The 23259-nt window shown below is 39.2% G+C and overlaps 1 protein-coding gene across 9 annotated transcripts in view; it reads left to right on the top strand.

Moving 5' to 3' along the window:
• The window catches only part of DACH1 (dachshund family transcription factor 1), a 464038-nt gene that overhangs the window by 155950 nt on the left and 284829 nt on the right, over nucleotides 1-23259 (top strand). For all 9 annotated transcript variants that reach the window (XM_037895071.2, XM_043533854.1, XM_043533847.1 and 6 more), the window contains exon 2: nucleotides 21105-21220. In XM_037895071.2, coding sequence (XP_037750999.1) covers nucleotides 21105-21220 — 116 coding nt within the window. The remainder of the gene's footprint in view (nucleotides 1-21104; nucleotides 21221-23259) is intronic.

Here is a 23259-nt window from a genome sequence, read left to right as displayed (position 1 = left end):
CATGGAGACTGCATTACCATTCCCCTTTGACAACATCATCCCTCTAGTTAAGAAATGAGAGACAGTAGCTGGGCAAGGTGGGAAACTTGGAGGGATAGAGGTCTTCAGTGTACAAGGCTGTTGGTCTGGCACCGTTCACAAGTGCTAGACATTCACTTCTAAAAACTAAAGTAGCAAATGTATCTATCTTAGAAACTTTTTACCGCAACATTTTAGCTTGGATAGAGTGGAATTAAAATTAAAGAAATCAGTTTGGTGTGGATATATTTATAAGATCCTTGACTGAAACAGTATTAATAAGCACCTATATGATATACTTTATATCCTCATTGTATTAGCACATCTTAAAAAAAACAGTTAATGATCATGGAAAAACTTAATGGTGTAAGTGTAAATAAGAAGCAAATCAAACGGATGACACTTTGGAATGGTTCATTGGAATTGCATCCTGGAACAGACTGACTGGAATATATGAACCTCTTTTGACCATTGACTCTCAGTATCTTAGAAACTGAATTCTGGAAGCATATCATGTATTAGCTTTGGTGCAATTTTTTTTTTATATTTACAAGTCCTGGCAATATCTGAGAAACCTTGTTTTCATTTCTGGTCACCACCTCAGCAAACTAATCAATGAGGCATGAACTGCTATCTGCAGTGAAAGAAATGAAAAATAAACCAGAGATAATCCTTCAGTTAAAAGGTTATTCTGTGCGATAAAAGCTATTTTGTTAATTTATTTACTTACTGGTACAGTGAGATAAAGTGAGGGAACAATTAGGGAATTCTAGTTGAAAGGATTTAAAAGGGCAATGACGACTTAATATTTTAGATTTTTTGACATTATAGTTAGGTAGATTTTTAAATACTAAAAATATTCTGCAGTGACTTAAATTTCTCATTGTTTCAGTTAATGTTTTCTTTATTTTTCTATTGACCTATTTATATCTATAGGAAAACAAATGTTATTTCTTCTGAAGAAATAACTTACTCTTGTTAAAGTGAATTTGATTGTATAATGTGTTTTGGTATATTTAGGATAATTCATTTTGTTTAACTCTATAAACCGTCTGCTCCGGTAACTGTTTTTAGACTAAAACTAAACCATATTTTCACATTTATCATTCTTCAACATTTGCTCAGTTGTAAATGTACTATATTAGTGTTATAGATATTTTAATAGAGAATAGTATAATTTAGCTGTTATGAAATGACTTTGCTGTTTGATTTACTAAAGCTAATGAAAAGCTTACTAAAGTAAAGTCAGATCGTTTTTTTTTAAATGTAAATATTTGCAAGGAAATGAAAAGTTAAATTGGATGCATGATTTGTTCTAGATTTGTCAGTACATACAAGCAAGTAACATGGTCTCTGAACTGAGAGCCGTATAATGTTTAAATGCATCAAAGTATCCATATTCCAATTTCCAGCCAGAAAAGGAAGGTGGGGCCTTCCACCAGCTCCCATGACTGCTAGCATGGGTCGAGCATGAATGAGAAACTGAGTGACCAACTCCTTCACTTCTGGGAAGGGGGATGTGATACTAGAATTCTACAAGGCAGTGCTCCAGACTCTGATTGCAATGTAGGGTGGCCTGACTTGCATAGCGGCCTTGGCTTGTAGGTGTCTAATATATTTGGACTTCCACAACCCCACAGGTCTTGTCAGTTGGGAAGGATGAGGAGTTTTCACCACAAAGAGTAATTTGCTCTCTTTCTCTTCTCTAGTCTCCTTATCACACTCTTCCCTGTTTGGGATCATCTTGCCTCATCTGCAGGAGGGACCTCTCTGTTCCTTTTTCTCCCTCCACCTCTCAAACACTGGGGATCCTCTTTCTTTGCCCCTGTTTTCTTTTCTTTTTTTTTTCCTGATCAAACACCTCCATCAAGCTACTCAGTACATCTGTACTTCACAGGCTTTCCAGGAAGTGGCAGAGAAATCTGTTGAGATTTTGCAGCTGCTTCTGAAGTCAATAGGAGTCTTTCCTTTGCAAAGGAGGATTGGATCAGGCCCATTCTTCCAAAGCAACAACATTCACCTAAGGACTCTTGTCAGTTTCACTTCTGTTCTTAATGCAGGCAGTAGAAGTGAAAGGGAACAGAGTCTAGTGAGTTTTGTGCAACCCCAGCTGCAGCAAGTTCTTAATCTCTCTCTCTCTTTCTCTTTCTCTCTCTCTCTCCCCCTGTCTCCCTCCCTCCTCTGCTTCCTTGCTGCTTCCACCTTGTGGAACTGGGTCAACTGCCACATATTATGGGCTGCAATGTGAGATGCCCCATACTTTACTGTACAGTAGCACAGAACATTCTACAAAGTGGTTAGCGAGAGAGATGGGGTCTACGAGTACAAGTGTGTTGGAGATGGATGATGGTAGAAATCAGAAGAGATACTTTAGATAGGATGCATAGGCTGTTCAAAATGTTGGTGCTTAAGAAGAAGTGGTAGACTGTACTTGGAGGGAGGGAATGCATATGAAAGGCGGCAGGAAAGCTGGGGTGAGAAATAGAGGGAGACATCATCTTACCTCCCCACCAGCCATTGCGCACCTTTAGCAGTCATATACCATGCTTTCTAAACATACCGGAAGGAACAGTATGTGTTCCAAGGATCTCAGTCTAAGGATAGACAGACAACTAGACAGGTTAGATAAATGAGATAAGATGTTACTGCCAACTCTGCATACTATATCTACATATATGTGATATTTAAAATTTATATTGCAGTGGCATCTATATGCATACCAAATTGAGGTCTCCTTGTGATATATTCTGTAAAAATAAATGACAATCCCTGCACATAGTAAAATTGTTATAGCAAAATATGCATGTGGAGATTAAAGGTGCACAACAACTTTAGATCTGTTTTTAGGGCGGGAAAGTTTTTGTTCTATCTGTAACATAATACGGTCTTGGTCTGCTACTTGGGTTCCTAGGTGCTACTACAATTGAAGTAATAAATATTAGTAATAATAATCTATTTCTATCTCCAAAACTGTAATGAACTTAAAAAAAACTGGTCCATATTTTCATGAAATTGATATTATTTAAAAATTGTCCACTATATACTTTTAAAAATATATTTCACTTACTTTTTGACTGAGACATCTGAGCCTGGAAGGAAACTCCTGAAAATAAGTATTTAAATCTGAAACATCCAGAATCTTAAACAGTGGCAGGAAATGGTGCTGCTGTGATCTGTGTAATACATTATTTATCATGCTATGATTGCAGAAATAACAAATATCTTAATTAGTGGATTTAATCAATTATGCTTTCATACCTTAATTGCCTGTAGAGGAACATGAAAAAGTTTCTTCTGTTTTTCTGCCTTTTAAAACACTTTTATCATACTCTTCTTCTTTCAAGCGTTTAAGTCTTGATAACTTAATTACATGCCTTATTCAAATGCAAGATCATATGAACCTATAATGACTTAAATCATCTGTTTACTAATAATTCATCCAGTAGCTTTTTGTGTGTTTTTTTGGGGGGAGAGCAGGGTGGGGGGGGGGAAAGGACCTTATCGGCAATTACATTTGGTGCAGTATTATAAACAAATAACAATATAGTTGTATAGTCTGCCATTTAGTTCAGTGTTTGGGTGCATTCAGTCTATTGAATTAATCTCACTTTTAAACAATAGAAAATAATACTTTAATAGCCCGATTTTCACTGGCTCTGTGGGATGCTGAAATTAGTATTATAATGGAGTGTGTATAGTTTGTGTTGAATCTGATTGCTTTAGCAGCAGTCAGTTTGATAGTATCAGGTTCCAGCTTGCACTACTAGGTCAACATGGACCCAGGCCATTAAAGGAGAAAGGTTCAGGGAAAGTTCATTTCTATTGTTTTACCATGGTTACAAAACAAAAAAAAAAAAAAAAAAAAAAGGAGAAATCCTGCATTTGTAACATATTGCTTCCTTGGGCCCTGGAGGTACTATGATCTCCCTCCCCGCCCACCCCTTAAATTGAACACAGAAATATAAACCTCATGATTATCTGTTGTGTAAACAAAAGAATATTCTCTGATCATTTTTGAAGGAAAACACAGATGTTCCCTGTTGACTGCTGATGTTATTAAGCAAAATGTTTATATTCATTTAATTTGATCTCCTAAACTGTCAAGGTTTAAATTTGTTACTAGGTCAATACAAAAATTAAAACTTCATAAAAGCTGTTATTACTGGCTTTTGTTTACATTATGTTAGGGTTAATTAATTCACAGTAAATCTTGTAGAATACGTGTGTTTATTTTCTCTTTAAAATAACCTGTCCATTAGAGCGTTTTCTTTTTATTGTGGTTATAAAATAAAACAACATTTTCAGAAAAGTATGTGTATCTTAAATGTCACCATGTGTGTGTAACATACATTGTAAGGTTGTAAACCACTTGTAATGTGCCATTATGAAAAAGTTTAAATCCTACAATCTGTGTTTTGGTTACATATTTCAAAAAAGAAAAAAAGAAAAAAGAGAATCTTTAGAACAGTGTGTATGCTTTCTGTTGTTTTAAGTGTGAACTGTTCTACACCATGGAGTACTTTGTTCTAAGGGAAAAGTCTTATAACATGGCACAGTATAATGTTCAACTGACTTACTATAACAAACCATAGTAATTTTGTAAAGAAAAATATTGTACAAATATCCTCCGTTCTAGGAAGCTTTGATGATTTTTAACTGAACGCTGTAGATTATGATACAAAGAGAGAACCATATTCAGCAATATATTTTTGTTGTTAAAGAACCTCATGCAAAGCTCCCATAAGCTGGTTCTTTAGGAGAGTGCAGCTGTGTATGCAAGCTCAACCAATTTTTAAGCAAGTCAGAGAAATGTGTCATTTAGGAGAGAGTCTGTATTCAGTCCCAGTGATGGAAGCTAGCTAAGGGACATCCGATGAAGTGAGCTGTAGCTCACGAAAGTTTATGCTCAAATAAACTGGTTAGTCTCTAAGGTGCCACAAGTCCTCCTTTTCTTTTTGCGAATACAGACTAACACGGCTGTTACTCTGAAACCTAAGGGACAAGGTAATTTTACAGAATTGCCTGCAGCCATATCTCCCCAGACTATACTCTCGTAAAAAGATCTCATGAGTTAAGCAGGGTCAGGGTAGGTGAGTATTTGGATGGGGGATCTCTACGGAAAATGTAGCATTGTTGATTCGGTACTTGGCATTTTCCCCTCTGAGGCGGTATTGACCTAATCCTCCAGTGTGGTGGTGCTGCTGCTGCTCCTGGTTCTGTTTTTGGAATGAGATGTAAAACAGACGTCCTGATCACCTGTGGTCATTAAAAGGATCCGGGGGTGTTAATCCCTCTATACTAGCTTAATTCAGACTTAGTGTGTGAGACAATGCCTTCCTAACTTTTTCCTGTATTTTCAATTGGATAAGGTATTCACTTCCTGTCTTAAATTATCGCATGGTTTGGCTGTGCACTGCTAATCACCTGCAGTTTTATTGCGGTAATTGCTGTATTCACTTGTGGGCATATTTATCCATTATATCTACATATAATATATGTATAAAGAGTTTATACTAAGTAAAGCTTGTAAAATTCTTTAGGTTCTGTGTGAATGGAAGGAACTGTATAAATGCAAGATCTTTATCACCAGGTAGGCTGGAATGGTGACACAAATATGTTGCTTACTTGAAATGCATCCTAGGCTGCAACTTAGTTCAGTGATATCATTACACAATATATCCCATAGCAGACTGAGGTAAGAAGTTCTGACAGTGATAAAGGGCTGAGGAGGGCTCTGGGTTTATCTACACTGTATGTATGCCACCTATATCCTCCTCTTCAAATATTGTTAAACCTGCTGGGAGGTCTTCCAGGGCTCACCACATAATTGAAGGTCAAACACCTAGGCCAGTTAAGTGCCACCACCTATGAGAGCCATTACCACGATCATTCTCACTGGGGGAAATGGGAGGCCCTGCGTTCCAACTCCTGTTTGTTCTGAGGCCTGTACTGCAGAAGGTACAGAATCTCTCATCTCCCAGGCACTGTGAGGCTGAGAACCTGCTCCTTTACCACAAAGATCACCAAAAATATACCCATGTGCTTTGTGGTTTGGCCAGCAACACAGGATATTGAACATAGTTAATTAGTGTTGCCAACTGCAAATGTTCAAAGATCATGAGTCAGACCCTCCAAAATAATGAGAGAATTTTTTTTGTGGAGGGGATGCTTTTTATTTGACTTCTTGGTTTCTGAGCTCTCAGGTACACTCAGGTCACATTTTCAAGCTTTTATCTGCAATATAAGGACTAGAAACTTATTTTTTTAAAAATGGAAGCTGGGACTTTAAGAAAAACACTAACTATCAAGAGACTCATAGTAAAATCATGAGTTGGCAAAACTGCCTTAACACTTGCTTTACTGTGCTCCTGATTTTGGAAGGATAAGGTGGGTGAGGTAATATCTTCTATTGGACCAGCTTCTGCTGGTGAACAAGACAAGGTTTTAAGCTTACATAGAGATCTCTTTTAGGTCTGGGAAAGATACTTAGGGAAGGTCTACTTTTAAAATGCTACATTTAAAACTGGTACAGCTGTGCCACTGTATTGCTCCAGTGAAGATGCTATTACACTGACGGGAGAGCTTCTCCCGTCAGTATAGTTAATCCACCTCTGTGAGAGGCAACAGGAGAAGCTCTCCTGTCAACATAGCGCTGTCTATGCCGGGAGTTAGGTCGGTATAACTGTTTTCCTCAGGGATGTGGATTTTTCACACCCCTGAGTGATGTAGTTATTCTGTTAGAAGTTTATAGTGTAGACCTGGCCTAAATGTCACAACTAAATACAAAGTGAAACATATTGTTAAACAAAAGGAGTTAACACATGTTGCAAGAGACTGTTCAAAGTGAAGTGGGCATTTAGCACCTCTGCAGTCGTAGGTGGGTTACAGAATGTTGTAATGAGCCATAAATCCAGTATCTTTTTTGAGTCCATCATTGTTAGTGTTTACCAAAGTTATGAATTTAAGTTCCTAGGCTAGTGAGTGGTGGGCACACGGCCCATCAGGGTAATTTGCTGGAGGGCTGCCAGATAGTTTGTTTACATTTGCACAGCCACGCGCAGCTCCCAGTGGCTGCGGTTCGCCATTCCTGACCAATGGGTGCTGTGGGAAGCGGCGCGGGCTGCAGGGACGTGCTAGCCACCACCTGCCACAGCTCCCATTGGCTGGGAATGGTGAACCAAGGCAGCCCTCCAGCGGATTACCCTGATGTGCCACAGGTTGCCCACTACTGGCCTAGGCTCATCTTTTGAAGATGGTGTGTAAGTTTCCTTTGAGGTCAAGGACTCAGAGGGCAGATATGGAGTGATCGTTTTGTGAAAAGTGTTTGCCCATAGGTGCTAGGGTGTTTTTGTATTTTATCATTTTTCTGTGTGAATTCATTCGAGAGCATAGTGATTGCCTTATTTCACCCGCACAGTTGTAATTGGGGCATTTAGTGCACTGGATGAGATACACCACATGTTATGATAGGCCTGTGCAGGATTCATGAATTTTGAAAGATGTGTTGTGGAGGTGTTGATCATTGTAGTAGTAGAGGTGTCTCTGTTGGTTTTGCATCCGTTGTTATGGCAGGATCTTGTGCCACTTTGAGTTTACCCACTAACTTCCTTTGTCCTACAATTGCAGAGGTGTTAACTGGCCGCTTCACCTTGAATGGTCTCCTGCAATATGTGTTAACTCCTTATGCTTAACAATCTGTTCCACTTGTATTTAGCTGTGATGCTCTGAGTGCCTTTCCCAACCTGAAGAAGAGCTCTGCGTAAGCTCAAAAGCTTCTCTCTCACCAACAGAAGTTGGTCCAATAAAAGATATTACCTCACCCACCTCATCTCTCTAATATTCTGGGACCAACATGGCTACAACAACATGGCAAACTCCTGATTTGGGGCACGGGAAGAGGAAGTTGTTCTAATTACTATGATTCATTATTTGTATTTCAGTAGTGTTTAAAGATCCCAGAAAAAATCTGGGCTTTTTGTGCTAGGAGCAATACAAACAAAGCAAAAGAACATATCTGGCATGTATGGAGCAGTTCCAGGCATTGGGCATGCAATCAAGCATCACACTACAGCCCTAGCCAATGGCAGCATGCCCTCCTGAGAAAAGTTTGCTACTGCTGTCTGGAGCCTTTTTTAGCCGTGGAAGATGGGAAGTCATTCTTTTGCATGAAATTCTACAGTCACCAACACCATATTCCTGGAGGAGAGAAGTTACGAAGTAAAGATTAGGATAAAACAAATTAAAAGTACCTCAAACAGAAGAGGCTTGGAAAATCATGAGAGTTACAGTGCATGAATGTGCTCTTTTGCTTTGAGATTTCTTTACTGTTTTGATGATTGTGAGGTATTTGTTAAAACAAACTTGTATAACTGATTTTTTCTGTCATAGTGTGGTAGAGATATGGAGTGAATAACAAAAATATAGTATCTATATTTCTCTCAGAATGGGTGTTGGAGGTGGAGGTGGTGGTTTAAAACATTTGTAAATTGTCCAGGCACAAAATAAGTACAATGCAGATCCATGATTAAGAAGTTTAAATTACATATTAAAACAAACTTCTCAGTAATTGATTTATGTCCTTCCTTAAATTGAGTCCTGATGCATTTTTTATAATTTCCTATTCAATCCTTCTATGTGCATCTTCACAAAATGGGAACTATTTGAAGTGCAAATAAATATAAATAAATAAAAAGTTACTGGGGAGAGTACCATTTATCAGCTCTGTTATCCAAAACCATATTATTTGTACCACTCTTGACACAAATGACTGGTTATCTCCTCAGTGGTGCCCTGAAATAACACTCTGGCAGCAGATGTATTTCTGCTAGGGAAAACTTTTTATAGAATAGTTTTGGGACAGATTTGAGCATTGGCTGTGTTAACAGAAGTCAGCAAATTTGGGAATGTTATGGCTGCAATCACTGACTGAACAGTTTTGGCAAAGATAGTTGAATACAAATATGAGCTTTTATATTTCACACAACAGCTAACTCTGTAGCAAGATAATATTATAATTTAATACATAAAGTACGATGAAAGTGAACATTTTTACCCTTATCTTTAGGTGAATCTGTTTCTAAATTCCAATTTTCTTACAGTTTTATCATTCTTTTCAATGTCTGGCATATGCTGGATTGAAATTCTGCATTTCCCATATAGAATCATAGAATCATAGAATATCAGGGTTGGAAGGGACCTCAGGAGGTCAACTAGTTCAACCCCCTGCTCAAAGCAGGACCAATCCCCAACTAAATCATCCCAGCCAGGGCTTTGTAAAGCCTGACCTTAAAAACTTCAAAGGAAGGAGATTCCACTAGGTAACCCATTCCAGTGCTTCACCCCTCTCCTAGTGAAATTTTTTTCCCTAATATCCAACCTAAACCTGCCCCACTGCAACTTGAGACCATTACTCCTCGTTCTGTCATCTGCCACCACTGAGAACAGTCTAGATCCGTCCTCTTTGGAACCCCCTTTCAGGTAGTTGAAAGCAGCTATCAAATCCCCCAAATCTCTACTCCCATTTCTGTGGCCACAGAGGGTTCTCTGCATCCGAAAAAGTGTGGATCTGCAATGAAAAGGGGTTCTCCCTGGGTTATGCAAATTGTGCACAGAGAGGAAAAAATTGAGGAGAGGCAGAATAGAGGATGATCACCCAGATCCTTTGCTGCATGGATTTTCTGGCCCTTCATCCAAAGGACATTGATGCTTGCTTCAATCAGTTGGCTTCTTCTTCCCTTACCTTCCCCCAGCATCCAGCTCACCTATTCAGGCTGGTCATTGGCATGAAGATTTGGACCATGCTACATACTTGTAAATGTATTATGAATTTAGATAGTTTTGATTTTAAGGTTTATTTATTCAGCTATTTGTGAGTCTTTTTATATGTATATTAGAATGATAGACACTGTATCCTATTCAAAAAGTAACTTTTTGCCTAACCATCTTTTCAGTTAAATGTGGGTAGTCTTTCTCCAACAAAAAACATTCTTAAATTGATCTTCTAGCATGTCTTAAAATGTGTATAGATTAAGGTCTTAATTCTCATCTCACACAAGTGTAAATCAGAAGCAACTACAGTGAAACACATCTCTTTGTCCGCTTAGCTGTCTATTTAAACTATTTCCAACCTTTCCCACCATAATCATGTGTGATGTATTCATAATTTGTATGCAAAGCAGCAGAATGGGTTTATGAATGCTCTCAGTAAGGGCAATGAGGGGAAGATGGAGGACGTGAGGAGAGATTTGTAACTTATTTTTCAGTTTTCCAACAGTCTTGGTGTCCGTTGGTCTCAATCTTGTCCCCCTCTAATTCTTTACTCTATCTCTGGGGAGCCTCATTTAGTCGCACTATTTAATATATTGCTTCTGACCTGATGTCTCAAAGATCTAGCTGTACTTTCTTGGCTACTCCCACTCTGTTCAGAATTGTACCTCTTTGACAACAGCTCCCCTTGGATGGTGTCCCGTTGAGAGCTAAAGCTCAGCATGGCCAACTCCAAAATCTGACTTTCCTTGAAAACTTTCACATCTTCATCCCTCTTGCTTACTTCTGGCAATTCCATTGCCAGCTCTGTTCCCCAGCCTTACAACCATTTTCCTTCTTTATCTGGAATCCATCTCTCCACTCACTCTGCCATACTCTTAACCTCTCCTCTGTAAATCCCCTTCCCAAAACCCACTTCTTCCAAAAGCCCTATAAACCCTACTCCTCCCTGCAAAAAATAATTCTAAATAATTCAAAAGAAACAGACTTATTATAGGTATTTTGGTAGGAGCCCCAGTCAGTGATCAGCACCCCGTTGTGCTATGTATTGTACAAACACACAACAAAAGGATGGTTTCTACTCTGAAGAGTTTACAGTCTAAGCAAAGCAGATGAAACTAACAATGTGCATTCTCACTTGCTTTTAGTTTGTGATAGCCTTACTCACCGTGAATAGAACCATACTCCATTAATGAACCCATTGACTTCAGTGCAATTATTTGTGGATTAAGCTAATACCTAATGTGAATATTACAACATGACTCTAAATGATGGTTTTAGCAGGTAAGCTGTTTGGGGCAAGGTCTATCATCTTGTGGGTCCCAGAGCCCTGGCTCCAGCTTGATCCTGAATGTCTACACCAGGGATCGGTAACCTTGGCACATGGCCTGTCAGGGAAATCTGCTGGTGGGATGGGATGGTTTGTTTACCTGCAGCGTCCACAGGTTCGGCTGATCGCAGCTCCCACTGGCCACGGTTCACTGTTCCAGGCCAATGGGGGCTGTGGGAAGCGGAGGCTAGCACATCCCTCCGCTCACGCTGCTTCCCACAGCCGCCATTGGCCTGGAACAATGAACCGCGGCCAGTGGGAGCTGCGATCGGCCGAACCTGCGGACGCTGCAGGTAAACAAACCGCCCCAGACTGCTAGCGGATTTCCCTGACCGGCCGCGTTCCAAAGGTTTCTGATCCCTGGTCTACACTGTAATTTTGTGGCCCTGCAGCCCAGCCCTGCAAGCCTGAGTCAGCTGACACAGGCCAGTTGTGGATGTTTTATTGCAATGTAGACATACCTCCAAACTACTAGTGACTTGAATGAGATTCATAGGTGTTTTTGTCCTGGACACACGGGAAGAAAGACAAGATGCAAGGGATGTAGGTTAATTATGCCACAGGTTTATGAACTCATCCAGGAACTATCCAGCAATAACTTGTACAGTGCCAGTCATAATTCCTTTCTGAATCATTATCACCTGGTTGAGGGCTGCTCTCAAGCCCCTCACCCCTCCACACCATTTCTGGGATGCCACAGTCCCGCCATCTGAGGGCTAAGGGCAGGGGAGTGCTATGCCAGGCATTAGAATCCCCAATCCCATTCCCCAGCTTCTTTAGGGATGCTTTCTCCTAAGTCCTCTTACAGTTCTGGTTTCTCATGGTACTGGACCTCTATGGAACAAGTACCTACACTGGACATCTGCAACCAGGGGGTGCCAGTAATTACTTGCATCTGCACAGAGCAGTGGAGAGTCTGATACTGTGTATGTCACCATTGTGAATCTCACAGTTATGATAAATAGAATTACTTTAAGAAAATATAGCATTAAAGTTGATTTTCTATTTGGGTGACTCGGACTACTCTTTGCAGTATATAGTGAATGAGTGAGGGTTTCAGATTAATAATAATAATATTAAAAAAAACCTAAAGGGCAGTGAACATTAACCACAATCTCTGGCAGAAGCCAAAATATAATCTTTTGAGTACACTTTTTTTTTTTAAAAGAATAAAGGTTTAAGATATAGGCAGCTTCATTAAATAGGTGACAGTTCACTTGTTTCAGCTTTTCATGTGAAGAGTGTGGCCAATTAAATGATGAATGAATTAGAGTACTACAGTGGATACACATACATGGTGGAGCTTCATTATCAACTGTTGTGAATAGGAGTGGAATATTATTAGCAAACCAGCAGCAAGGCCAGAATATCCTCACAAAACACCTACCTAGAATAATAGGAATATTTGCCTATCCCAGGTAGTAATTTGGTTACCACGCAAATATGAAGTGAAATGTATTTGCTATGTAACTTTATTTGAATATAGTAGATAATGAATAATAAGTCTGAGATCCACAGTGGAGTTTATCAACAAATTCTTCGTGTGTGTGTGTGTGTGTGTTTTAAGAGGGTCTCAAAACTGAGTGCTGAGATCCAATAATTTTTTCAGATACACTGATAAAAATGGATTTTCTAAACTTTCCAAACAAAAATTCCCTATAAAATATGCACTTTAATTGTGTGTGCTTGTACAAAATGGATAATTGTACAGGGAAATGGCTTAGTTCTCTTTTATGAATCTTATGGGCTATTTACACATGCAATTATCTGATTTGTGTTCACAAACTAGTGAATGTTTGCAAATGTATGCACAGTTCAATGCAGATGGCAAAAAAACAAACAAACAAAAATCCAGGAATATTAGCCACATTCTCTGGCAGAAGCAAGAATAAAATCTTTTATTTTAAGCATAGTTTTTTAAAGGGCAAATTATTTAAGGAAATCAAGTCTTTAAGCAGAATGATTCATATGAGACTATCAATGAAATCAATACTTCACAAAACAAATATATATTTTTCAGATTTGTATAACATGGTCATGCTATTGTGAAGAACTGTAACACTGTCCTTGGAGGTTCATGTCATGTCACTGCTTGTCAGGTGACACAACTGGCAAAATGCAATATTTTGTGACAGACATTGAACATAAACATGTTCTTATTTGTTGCTGATTAATTATTGAATATATTAATACACTTTTTACTCATTCACTTTACCAGTTACCATTACCATGAGATACCATTTTGTTCTTGCCTTTTTTATTATTTTTTTAAGTATCTTTGTACCCCATTTTATTGGTAAAATCATGTAACTGAAATGATTCCTTCTGTTTCGATAAAACTGAAGAAAGTTGTAATGAGGGGAAAACTAATAATTAGTATTTAACTATCTGTTCTGAAGTTTTCAAGTTCAGATATTGTCAATATCTGGATTTATGCTGAAACTCTTATACTGAGGTATCACACACATTCTGTGCCGGATTACATATTGCCCTCATCTATTGTGGAACCTCCACTGATGTCAATGGGAGGTAAGCACAAAGATGAAGGGTAGAATATGGTTGTTATGTACTAATTTAACTTTTAGTTAATCTGATTATTTACTATTTGAATATCTTATGGACATGTTTAGTATTGCTCAATGAGAAAATATACTCACCATTCGGAGCACAACTATTTTAACCCTTTGTTTATCTCCTTTTCCCATCCTCCTTTGTTTTTGTTCCTTTTCCCTAATTTTGTGTCTTCTTAGTTCTTCATTGCAGAAGCACCCAATTCCCACTTTTGCATGGCTTCATTTCTGCCACCCTCTTCTGTCACAGCACCTATATGCCACGCTTGTGATCTGTCAAGGACAACCACTCTAAACTCCTCAGGAATCACCTCTTTTGGGAAGAGACCCATGTCTCCCTGCCTCCTGACAGCGTTAAGCCATGCAGCTCCCAGATTTACACTGTGATATTCCCAGCAAGCCAAACTGCCTAGACGGACCAGCACCTGTTCTTGGCTTGCTCTCAGTGCTTTATCTATAATAAAAGAGGTGCCGGGACTCAAGCAATTAGGTGTTGGTGCTCACACAATATTTTTCCATTCATAACTGATACAGCAAGCCCAGAGGTGCAGAGGCTATGAACTGCCAAGTCTAGAGGTGCTAGGGTTCAGCCCTGGTAAACCCCGGCACAAATTAAGCACTGCTTGCTCTCCAGATGCCGTGAACAGAGTAATTGTCAACAGTTACAAGTTACCACACAGTTCATTCTAAGCAATCACGTTTATTCTTAAGGTGAAAACATTACAGAGAAAAGAACCTGCACACATGCTAAAAAGCTTACCAGAGGTCACTCCAAGTCCAGCCTCAGAACCTGGTAGGTGTTAGTCCGTCCAATCCTTCCTCAAGGATTGGGGGCCCTGGGTCTGAAGGTTCTGTCTGTTTGCTGGACCAATAAGAAGGCCCTGAGTCAGTTTTAAGTCAAGCTATTTATTCCAAAGTCCTTTCTGTGTTTGGTTGGCCTCTGGAGAATCCAGTTTGAACTCCCAAGCAGGTGGTACCTCTCAGGGTGGGGGTTACAACCGGGATGATTTGCCTTAATCCCCACCCACTGTTTTAAGTTCCTAGAGGAGCTGAGGTAGCCCTTCCTCACTGAGTAGAACACAAACATACATCATCCATTCATTTAAAACAATGAACCCCCAAGATACTGCATGGGGTTGCAATATCTGTTACATCTCCCTCTAGAGCAGGGATCGGCAATCTTTGGCAAGCACCCTGACAGGGTAAGCCCCCTGGCGGGCTGGGCCGGTTTGTTTACCTGCCGCGTCCACAGGTTCAGCCGATCGCAGCTCTCACTGGCCGCGGTTCGCCGCTCCAGGCCAATGGGGGCTGCGGGAAGCAGAGGCCAGGACATCCCTCAGCCCAGCACAACTGTTGTAGCATTTCAACCAATGGAATGAAGATGCAGTAGTGAGCTGTTGGCCAAGTCAGCTGTGACATCACAATCTTACAACCAAACAATTAACTGTTTGTACCTATCATTTATGATATAGATTAAAAACAGGGTGGCTTGCATGTTAGTTGTTATCTGTTAGGAGAACCATAATGTTTGAGTAATCTCCCCCAAATCCTGTACCTTTAATATCACAGCTACATGCAAGAGGCAAAATTATAAACATCATGGCTTCTACCAATCCCACCCTAATTGTCTCAGCCAAATAGCAGCCATGTTTGTTACTGTAGACATCCAGTCACTCTGGTTGCCATAAAGAAAACAATATTTGTTAATGGTGACACACTGCAGTCTATGAGATACTGCAATTATTTCCTGTCATGTTTTGGACAAAAATGTACTATTTTTGTGGTAACTGTTTGGAAAAATGTTGACTTTTTAATGGTGGCCACTGTGTTTGAGAGGCAGTCTGGTCTAATGCATAGGGCTGGGTGTCATAAGACATGAGTTCTAGTTCCAACTCTCTCACTGAACTGCTGAGTGACCACTTCACAAGTGTGATTCTCTTTCTCTCTCACCCTTTGACTTGTGTATTTAGATAGCAAGGTCTTCAGGGAAGGGACTACTTCTTACTGGTGTTTGTAGTGGGGCGCCCAACTTGAAATGGGGCCTTTAGGTGTTACAATAATACAAATAATAATATTCTGCCTAGGGTTTTCCAAATATTTCCAAGAACAAGTTTGGTACGATATGTGGCAAGTTTAGGGGAAGCCATGATATTTGCATAGGAGTTTGCAGCAAGGGAAACAGCCTAATGTGGTCTGCTATAACCACCGAAGAAATGTAATGTGCCTAGAACCAAACAGCTGATTTATTAGTGCAATGAATGTCCTTTGGATAGGCTATTGCGTGCAGAGTATCGTATTCCATTCTGTCTAATTATTTGTAGCATTAATAAACTGGTACTGCCCACTAGGCCAAAGATTCATTTCTCAGTAATTTAGTTTTAAAAATAGAAGAAGTATATATTTTAAGTCTGTAGAATACTATTGTACTGTAGAAAGTACTATAGAAATACTTTCACTTTCTGGAACCACTTTTATGGCACAGTCTCTCCCTTTCAAAGATCATTGGTTTGTTTCTTTTTCCCTTGTGAAGATTTTAAAATGCACCTCTGTACTTTATTTTTTATCAGCATTGTTTGCTGTCTCGATAAATCTTTCTAATACATCATGAGAAGTTCAACAGTAATTATGCGTGAGAAGGTTTTCTGCATAACTGTGGGAAGAAAAATAAATTTAAAGTAATTGCCCTGAGACTTTTATTGTTTTATACTACTGCTGTAAGTAAATAGAACACAAAGTAATGTTTGTTTTACTAACTGCTAAAATAGAAATTTATCTAATCTCAGGATTACATTCTTGCTTCTCTGTTCTTGGACATGCTTTCAGTTAACTAAAGTTGAGGGTACGTGTCTAAGTGGAAAACTTGAACTGGCGTGAATGAACATCAGAATATTTTGCCTTTTCCCTTTAATACTGTAGTGCAATACATTTGAAATATTCTGAAAGATGGTAACCTTATAAATCAGGCTTTTTCAAAACTGAGGAATGAAGTTACATGGTGGTTTGGTCAATCCTTTGGCATTTTGCTTTGTTTTAGGCTTTCATTTGCAAGCTGATGCATCATTATAGTGTTCATGAGAGGTGCGGGTACAGCACTGGCAGCAGCAGTGCAAGGTATCCGAGGAAGGAAGGACCGCTTCTAATAGTGGGAGATTCTCAGTGCCATTCAGTTATTGATCTCTCTGCTGAGACCAGGAAGATTTTTTGTTAGTACCAACGTTGGTAGTGCTTTTTGTAATGCAGATATTAATTCTTTGGGAGCTGGGCAGAGACATTTAACTCATTTCACATAGCACACCAGCTAATCAATAGACTGTAATAACTTTTGATAACTGATCACCTATACTGGATTCAATCAATTGCCTTGAGGTAAAAGACTCCATATGCCAGTATCATTCCTTTGCCCTATCCAGTCTCCCCTAACCCCCCTAGCAAGATATCTTCCTACCACACCAGATTTTTAACCATTACAGTGCTGCCTAATACAACAAGCACTTAGGGTGTGATTGTGATCCCCTGCTGTTTTGCATACCTGGTGTTTCCTCACTGAGAATGTTAGCACTTAAGATGACACTGCTGCATTCCAGAGCATGGATGAGAGGAGCAAAATTGGTTAATCCATTACTGCTGCTGTTAATAAGTGACACTGGTATACTGTGAAGCTAGAGGAGAAGGAAGGAGCAATTGAGCTCTAAAGTCTTGAAAGACGTACTCTAAATGTGGCAGGAAAGGGCTTATTGAATGCAAAATGTATTTAAGGAGATAATTTCTTCTGTTGTCCCCTTGCAAAGGGACCTGAGTTTGGACCAGATTCTTTCCTTTGATTGTAGTGCACCTATACATGAAGGTCTGGCTGAACAAGGAGTGTCTGGAGATGCACTTCTGCCAAACATGGTTCATTTAAAGTATATACCTGCTCTTTGCCCATAGGGCAAGATTTTCAGCTGCATTGGCCAAGCTGCATAGGCCAAGACTAGCCAAGCTGCTTTGAAATTGATGGTGCTACAATGATATAAACCAGCTAAGGGTGTGACAGGACATTCTGAAATGTCCTTTGTGAAAGTTTTAAAGAATAATAATAAAAAAAAATATTCTCTATTTTTACCTTGTTACTTTTCCAGTTTGAGAGGAGGCAGACTGAGCAGTGGGTGCATACTCTCCTCAAGCATTTGTCATTTGTCACCTCCCAAGTATGATTTCTTCCCATGTATTTTTTCTCCTTTTCATAATTGAAAACTACCTGCTTCATGGCTGCTTCATTGCAACATGAGCTATGCTTAGTTTGGGGGAAAGAATGGATTAAAAGAGGGCAATCTATTTGTGGACCAAGCCCCTCTGGCAGGGATGGCTATACCAATTAGGAAGTGGAACTATGACCCTGTATACGGACATCTGGCCCTGAGAGCAGTTAATCTTGGTTAGCTCCGCAGGAGAGAGCAGCGTACATTCTTGAGTCTGGCCATAGTTATTTTTAAGGTTTTATAATAGAACTAGAAAAATTTCATCATAAACGACAAAGTAGTATGCAAGGTTTTTGGCGAGGTACAAAAACTTTAAAATGTCAAAATAAGTTTGTTTTTTTTTTACTTTTGCTGAACTGTAGGAATGAAAGATACAAGAATATGTACTTTTTCTCCATTCTTAGCTGAAAAAGCATTCCTATGCCCCTTTAAAAACAGAGACAGTCAAGATTTTGGCATTATATGCATATTATATATATGTATAATATAAAGGATTAACTACCTTGGTGGCAAATATAAAACAGGATTATTGTAGTTTAGAAATTTGTTAGTGAAACAAGTGTGTAATGTAAATAATAACTTAAAACAATTGTTATTACATAATCAGTCATTTGGGGAAATCAGTGTATGCTTCCTTTATCCAATCAGTGGTGTACTCATTTTAATTGGGTACTAGACAGTCTGCAGTGACTCTAAATTAGGTCTTCCAGACTTATTATTTTAGGATTCTGAAATTTATTTACCTGAATTTTCATAATTAGCAACTATTTCTTAAATAGATAAAAAAGTGCAAGATGGTTGTTTCTACATGGAAAAAAATGTTATCAGAAAAAAAAGAGAACTAGCCCACCGAACTGGCATTTAAATAGCATCACCCTTTGGGTTTTGAATTGGAAACTTAGGTCTTCACCCAGCAAACACTTACTCCAGAAAGTTACCCTGTTGGGCTAGTTTATGACTTTGTGGCAACCCCCTCTGTAGGGTGAAGCACGTTCAAGTGCTGCTCCAGGAGCAGCATATGGAAGGAATCATAAGGGTAGAGCACTGCTTCCCCTGTGTGCCCAGCCCCAAGGTCTGGGTAGCTTACATGGGGTTATAAGGCTCTTACTTCCCCTGAGTCACTTGCATAGGCCTTGCAGCCTGTGGCACAATCAAGCCTGCTGACTTCGCTGGGGCTACTTTTGTCAGTAAGCACTACCTCCAAAAAATGAGTCTTTGCAGGTGTGATCGCTTACATTTTAATGAGCCTGAAGACCTCTGCTAACACTCCATACATAATGTGCTCTATTATGGTCTGGTAAAGCAACACATAGGCTATGGCTTGTATGTTGATGTCAGACTCCTGCAATACCCAGGCTCACCACTGTGAGTTGAGACGAGAGGGTCGCCACTGGTATTTAAATTGAGCCATTAAAGTTTGCTAACACAGTGGGCTTTTTTTGTGGGGAATATTTTAGAAACGCTCCATTGAAGTCAGATGGTTTTTGTGTGTGATTTTTATCAGTTTCAGGTGTTTTCATGGCATGTTTATTTTATTATCACTCATATAGAACATTCCAAAGAAAGTGAGGATTTTTGATTTTCTGATGTGATGCCTCTTTGTGATATCACTGTAAAACAATCTGGTTCTCATGTGGATCTTTTTCAATTAGAGGAGGAAATAAGAATTTTTGTTTATCTTTAAAAAAAGAAAAAAATCCCTGGTTTATAATATTAATAATGACCTCAATTCAGGACAGTAACTTAGGAATTAATGACCAGTTAAGGTTAATGGCCCAAGGCTCTGAGTCATTAAACTCCAAGGAAATGTCCTGCACTTTGATTGTCATTAGTTTATTAGAAATGGGTTGTAGAAGTTAAAAAAAAAATTGGGTGTTTCTAAACCCAGGGATGATCTGATGGTCACAGGAAAAGTAGATGTTTTATTATCTGCTTCCTGCTGCAGTCCCAGCATAGATAACAATCCCAATACAGTCAATGGTATTTTCGCCTATGCTAGGACCACAGGGGCTGAGCAGCTGATTGTCACCATCTTCCCCCCCTTCAGAAATAAACGAGACACCCTTATATTGGGCATAGCCAAGAATAAGACTTCAATGTCAAAAAAAAAAAATAGATTGCCTGGCTCTGTGAAGTCATCCCTAAATAACCCCCAAGTAGGTAGCTACAGGAACGTACAATAGCATAATGGTTTGGTCTATACATGGGCATATGCACACTTTGTTGACGCATGTGTTGCATATATATTCATATGTGGGTAGGTAGTAAATATTTTCATTGTAGTCCATGTTTAATTTGTAGGTTACTGGAGGTGGAAAGTCATTTATATGAGCAAAGGACAAGGAATGCTTAAACTTGAAGCCCTTTATTTATTCACACTGGGCATATGTATGCTGCTATGATGACAGTTGCTCAACAGTGTCCTACAAATAATTCTGAGCCCTTTCTGATGTAGTACATTTAAAGTAAGGTGACTTAGTGTGATTTTCACTTTAAATAGAATAAGGGTTAAATGATAACTTGACTTATCTTTTAAATGACAAAAAATAAAGAAATTGCAAGACCTTTTCACACATTAGATATGTATTGTCATTTATCATCTAGATATCAGGCTAGCAGTGCGAAGTAATAAAACATATCATCGAAAAATGTGCTATAGGTCTGAATCACTCTTTCATTCCACCTCCCAGCTAACTGTAGTATTAAATCAAACAAGCAGAACATTTCCTTAGGCAGCCATTGCCTTTTAATTTCCTGAAGAACCTTAAAATATCATTCATTACAAGTACTACACATATTTGGTTTTTAAAAGTCTCATAAATCAATAGCAAGCTGACTGTAATAATTATTACAAGTTAGTGCATAATTTTCGTGCTGAAGGCTGCATGCAGAACTTTAGCATATGCAAACGAGGCAATTCAAACTGTGTATAGATATTAATATGAAGAAGCAGGTAACGAGGTGCAGGCTATGAATTATGCATCAAGAGCGGCTGATCTTCAATGAGGAAAATGAATTCAGCATGTAATCTAATTAGTGATGGAAGTCTATTACATCTAACTGCAAAAGCAACCGTCCTTGAAACAAATTTATTTACAGTCCATGTTACCACTTGAAACAACTTTGAAATGATGTGTAAGACAACAGCTTAATTGTAAAAAAAAATTTGTTTGTTTGTTTCAGTTCTAGACCTGGAAGGCCTCCTAAGAGGACTCAAAGTGTCACCTCCCCAGAGAATTCTCATATCATGCCACACTCTGTCCCAGGTCTAATGTCTCCTGGAATCATCCCGCCAACAGGTAGGACTGTTAATAATGCATTAACACTTGAAATCTTATGGCTAGTTGATTTACATTCATTTGTTTAATAATCACAAACAATAAAAAAGGAAAAAATACAAAATCAGCACTGTAATATCACATAACTTATGCTGCAATATGGAATATCTTATTGTCATGTCAACGTATTGTCTACTAGAAAGGTAGCAGCACAACATTTTACAGTACAAACACTTGAGTAGACAGTGACCCTTTATAGTGTTTTCTCTTTTTTTAATTTAAAAAAATAGTCCTTTGAAGCATAGCATTTCTTACCTTATTGTTTTCATCCTCCACTTGGCAAACAATAATTCCCTCAGTCCTTGTATTTTGAATAGATCAGTGATCCTTGTCACTGCTCTTTTTTGCCTCTTTATCTGACCATTTGTACAATAGTTGGTATCATCAGTAATGTGCCTGCCCCAGAGAATTGAGTTTATTAGTTGGAGTAATTACTTGTTGCACAAACATTCCTTATGATTTCTCACACTCAAATCATGCCCATGGTATATTTCAATGGGAAGAATGTCTGCCTTCCTTTTGATTATATTAATGTCCACTTAGGCAACATTTTGTCACTTAATTAAACTGCCATCATCTTTTTTAAGGTGAAAAGATAAACACTGTGGGTCAGATTCTGCTTCCTTGTGGAGATAGGATGTTCCTAGGATAGTCCCATTGAAATCAATAGGAGGGGCCTACTACTGTACATAGAAGACCTAATCCATGTAGATGGAAGATCCTAGTGGAAGAGTTGCTGTGGAACCTCGGCCCTCACCCTCATGCCATCTCCTTACTTTTCAGGCTGGCAGGAGCCCCTTTATCCTCTGCAAGGCTGATCTGAATCCCCCCACTCCTTCCCCAGGTACCCACTTACTTCCTCATCTTCATCTTTAGCACTGACTTTCTCTTCAGCAAGAGACACATTGCTATAGACAGATCTACGAGGAGAAGGCAGTGGGATCCCAAAGCAGCCTTGAGGAGAATAAGGGATCTTCGCAAGGCTAATAACTGGGAGGGAGGGAGAGAGAGAAGGGAGACAGATGGTAGGAGGACATTTGGGGAGAAGACAAGAAAGGGTGAGGGCAAGATGCCATTGGTAGCAAGGATGTAATGGGTGAGGCAGGAGTATGTTGGGTAGGCAGGACTGACAACATCTTGTGGGATAAAGGAAAGTACTCTCGCGGGGCAGGGCTAGGGAGAAATGGAGAATCAGGTTTAGAGAAGCGGAAGGCATAGTAGGAGAGAGGAAAACTAGTGAAGAGGAAGTATGGTGGATTCACAGAGAGAACAGAGTGGGAGGGAATTCGAGCATGAAGAAAAAAAGAGAAGGCCATGGTACCCTTCAGGAAAAGGAAATGATTTTGGAGAGGGAATGATCAGAAAGGGGAGAGGGAAAGAGAAATTTGTCAGGGATGGAGTGAGAGAGAAAGAAGAACATCAAGGGAAAGCAATCAGAGGAGAAAGACTTGTTCAAAGTAGGTGATGTGAAAGAAGTTGGAGAAAAATACACAGAAGGAAAAGTGGAGAAGAGGGTGATAAGAGAAATAATGATAATGATAATAAGATAATAATGATAATAAGAAATAAGGCAACATGATCATTTTTTATTTTCTTTTATTGAAGATTTTCTGGGTGATAGATAAGAGAAAATCCCAGTTGTTGGTGTCACAGTTTTTGGTCTTTGTGGCTTCATTCTTTCAAGCAATAATTTATGAATTAACTATAATAAGAAGAATTATTTATATAGTTCCCAGTTCCTCTCTTGCCGCCTGTCAAGGTTCCTTCCCCACTCTGAACTCTAGGGTACAGATGTGGGGACCTGCATGAAAGACCCCCTAAGCTTGTTCTTACCAGCTTAGGTTAAAACTTCCCCAAAGTACAAACTACCTTTTGTCCTTGGACCTTATGCTGCCACCACCAAGTGTGTTAAACAAAGAACAGGGAAAGAGACCACTTAGAGACGTCTTCCCCCCCCAAAATATCGCCCCAAGCCCTACACTCCCTTTCCTGGAGAAGGC

The sequence above is a fragment of the Chelonia mydas genome, chromosome 1, assembly GCF_015237465.2.
Source record: "Chelonia mydas isolate rCheMyd1 chromosome 1, rCheMyd1.pri.v2, whole genome shotgun sequence".
Taxonomy (NCBI): domain Eukaryota; kingdom Metazoa; phylum Chordata; order Testudines; family Cheloniidae; genus Chelonia; species Chelonia mydas.
This window is presented reverse-complemented; position numbering and strand designations above follow the sequence as displayed.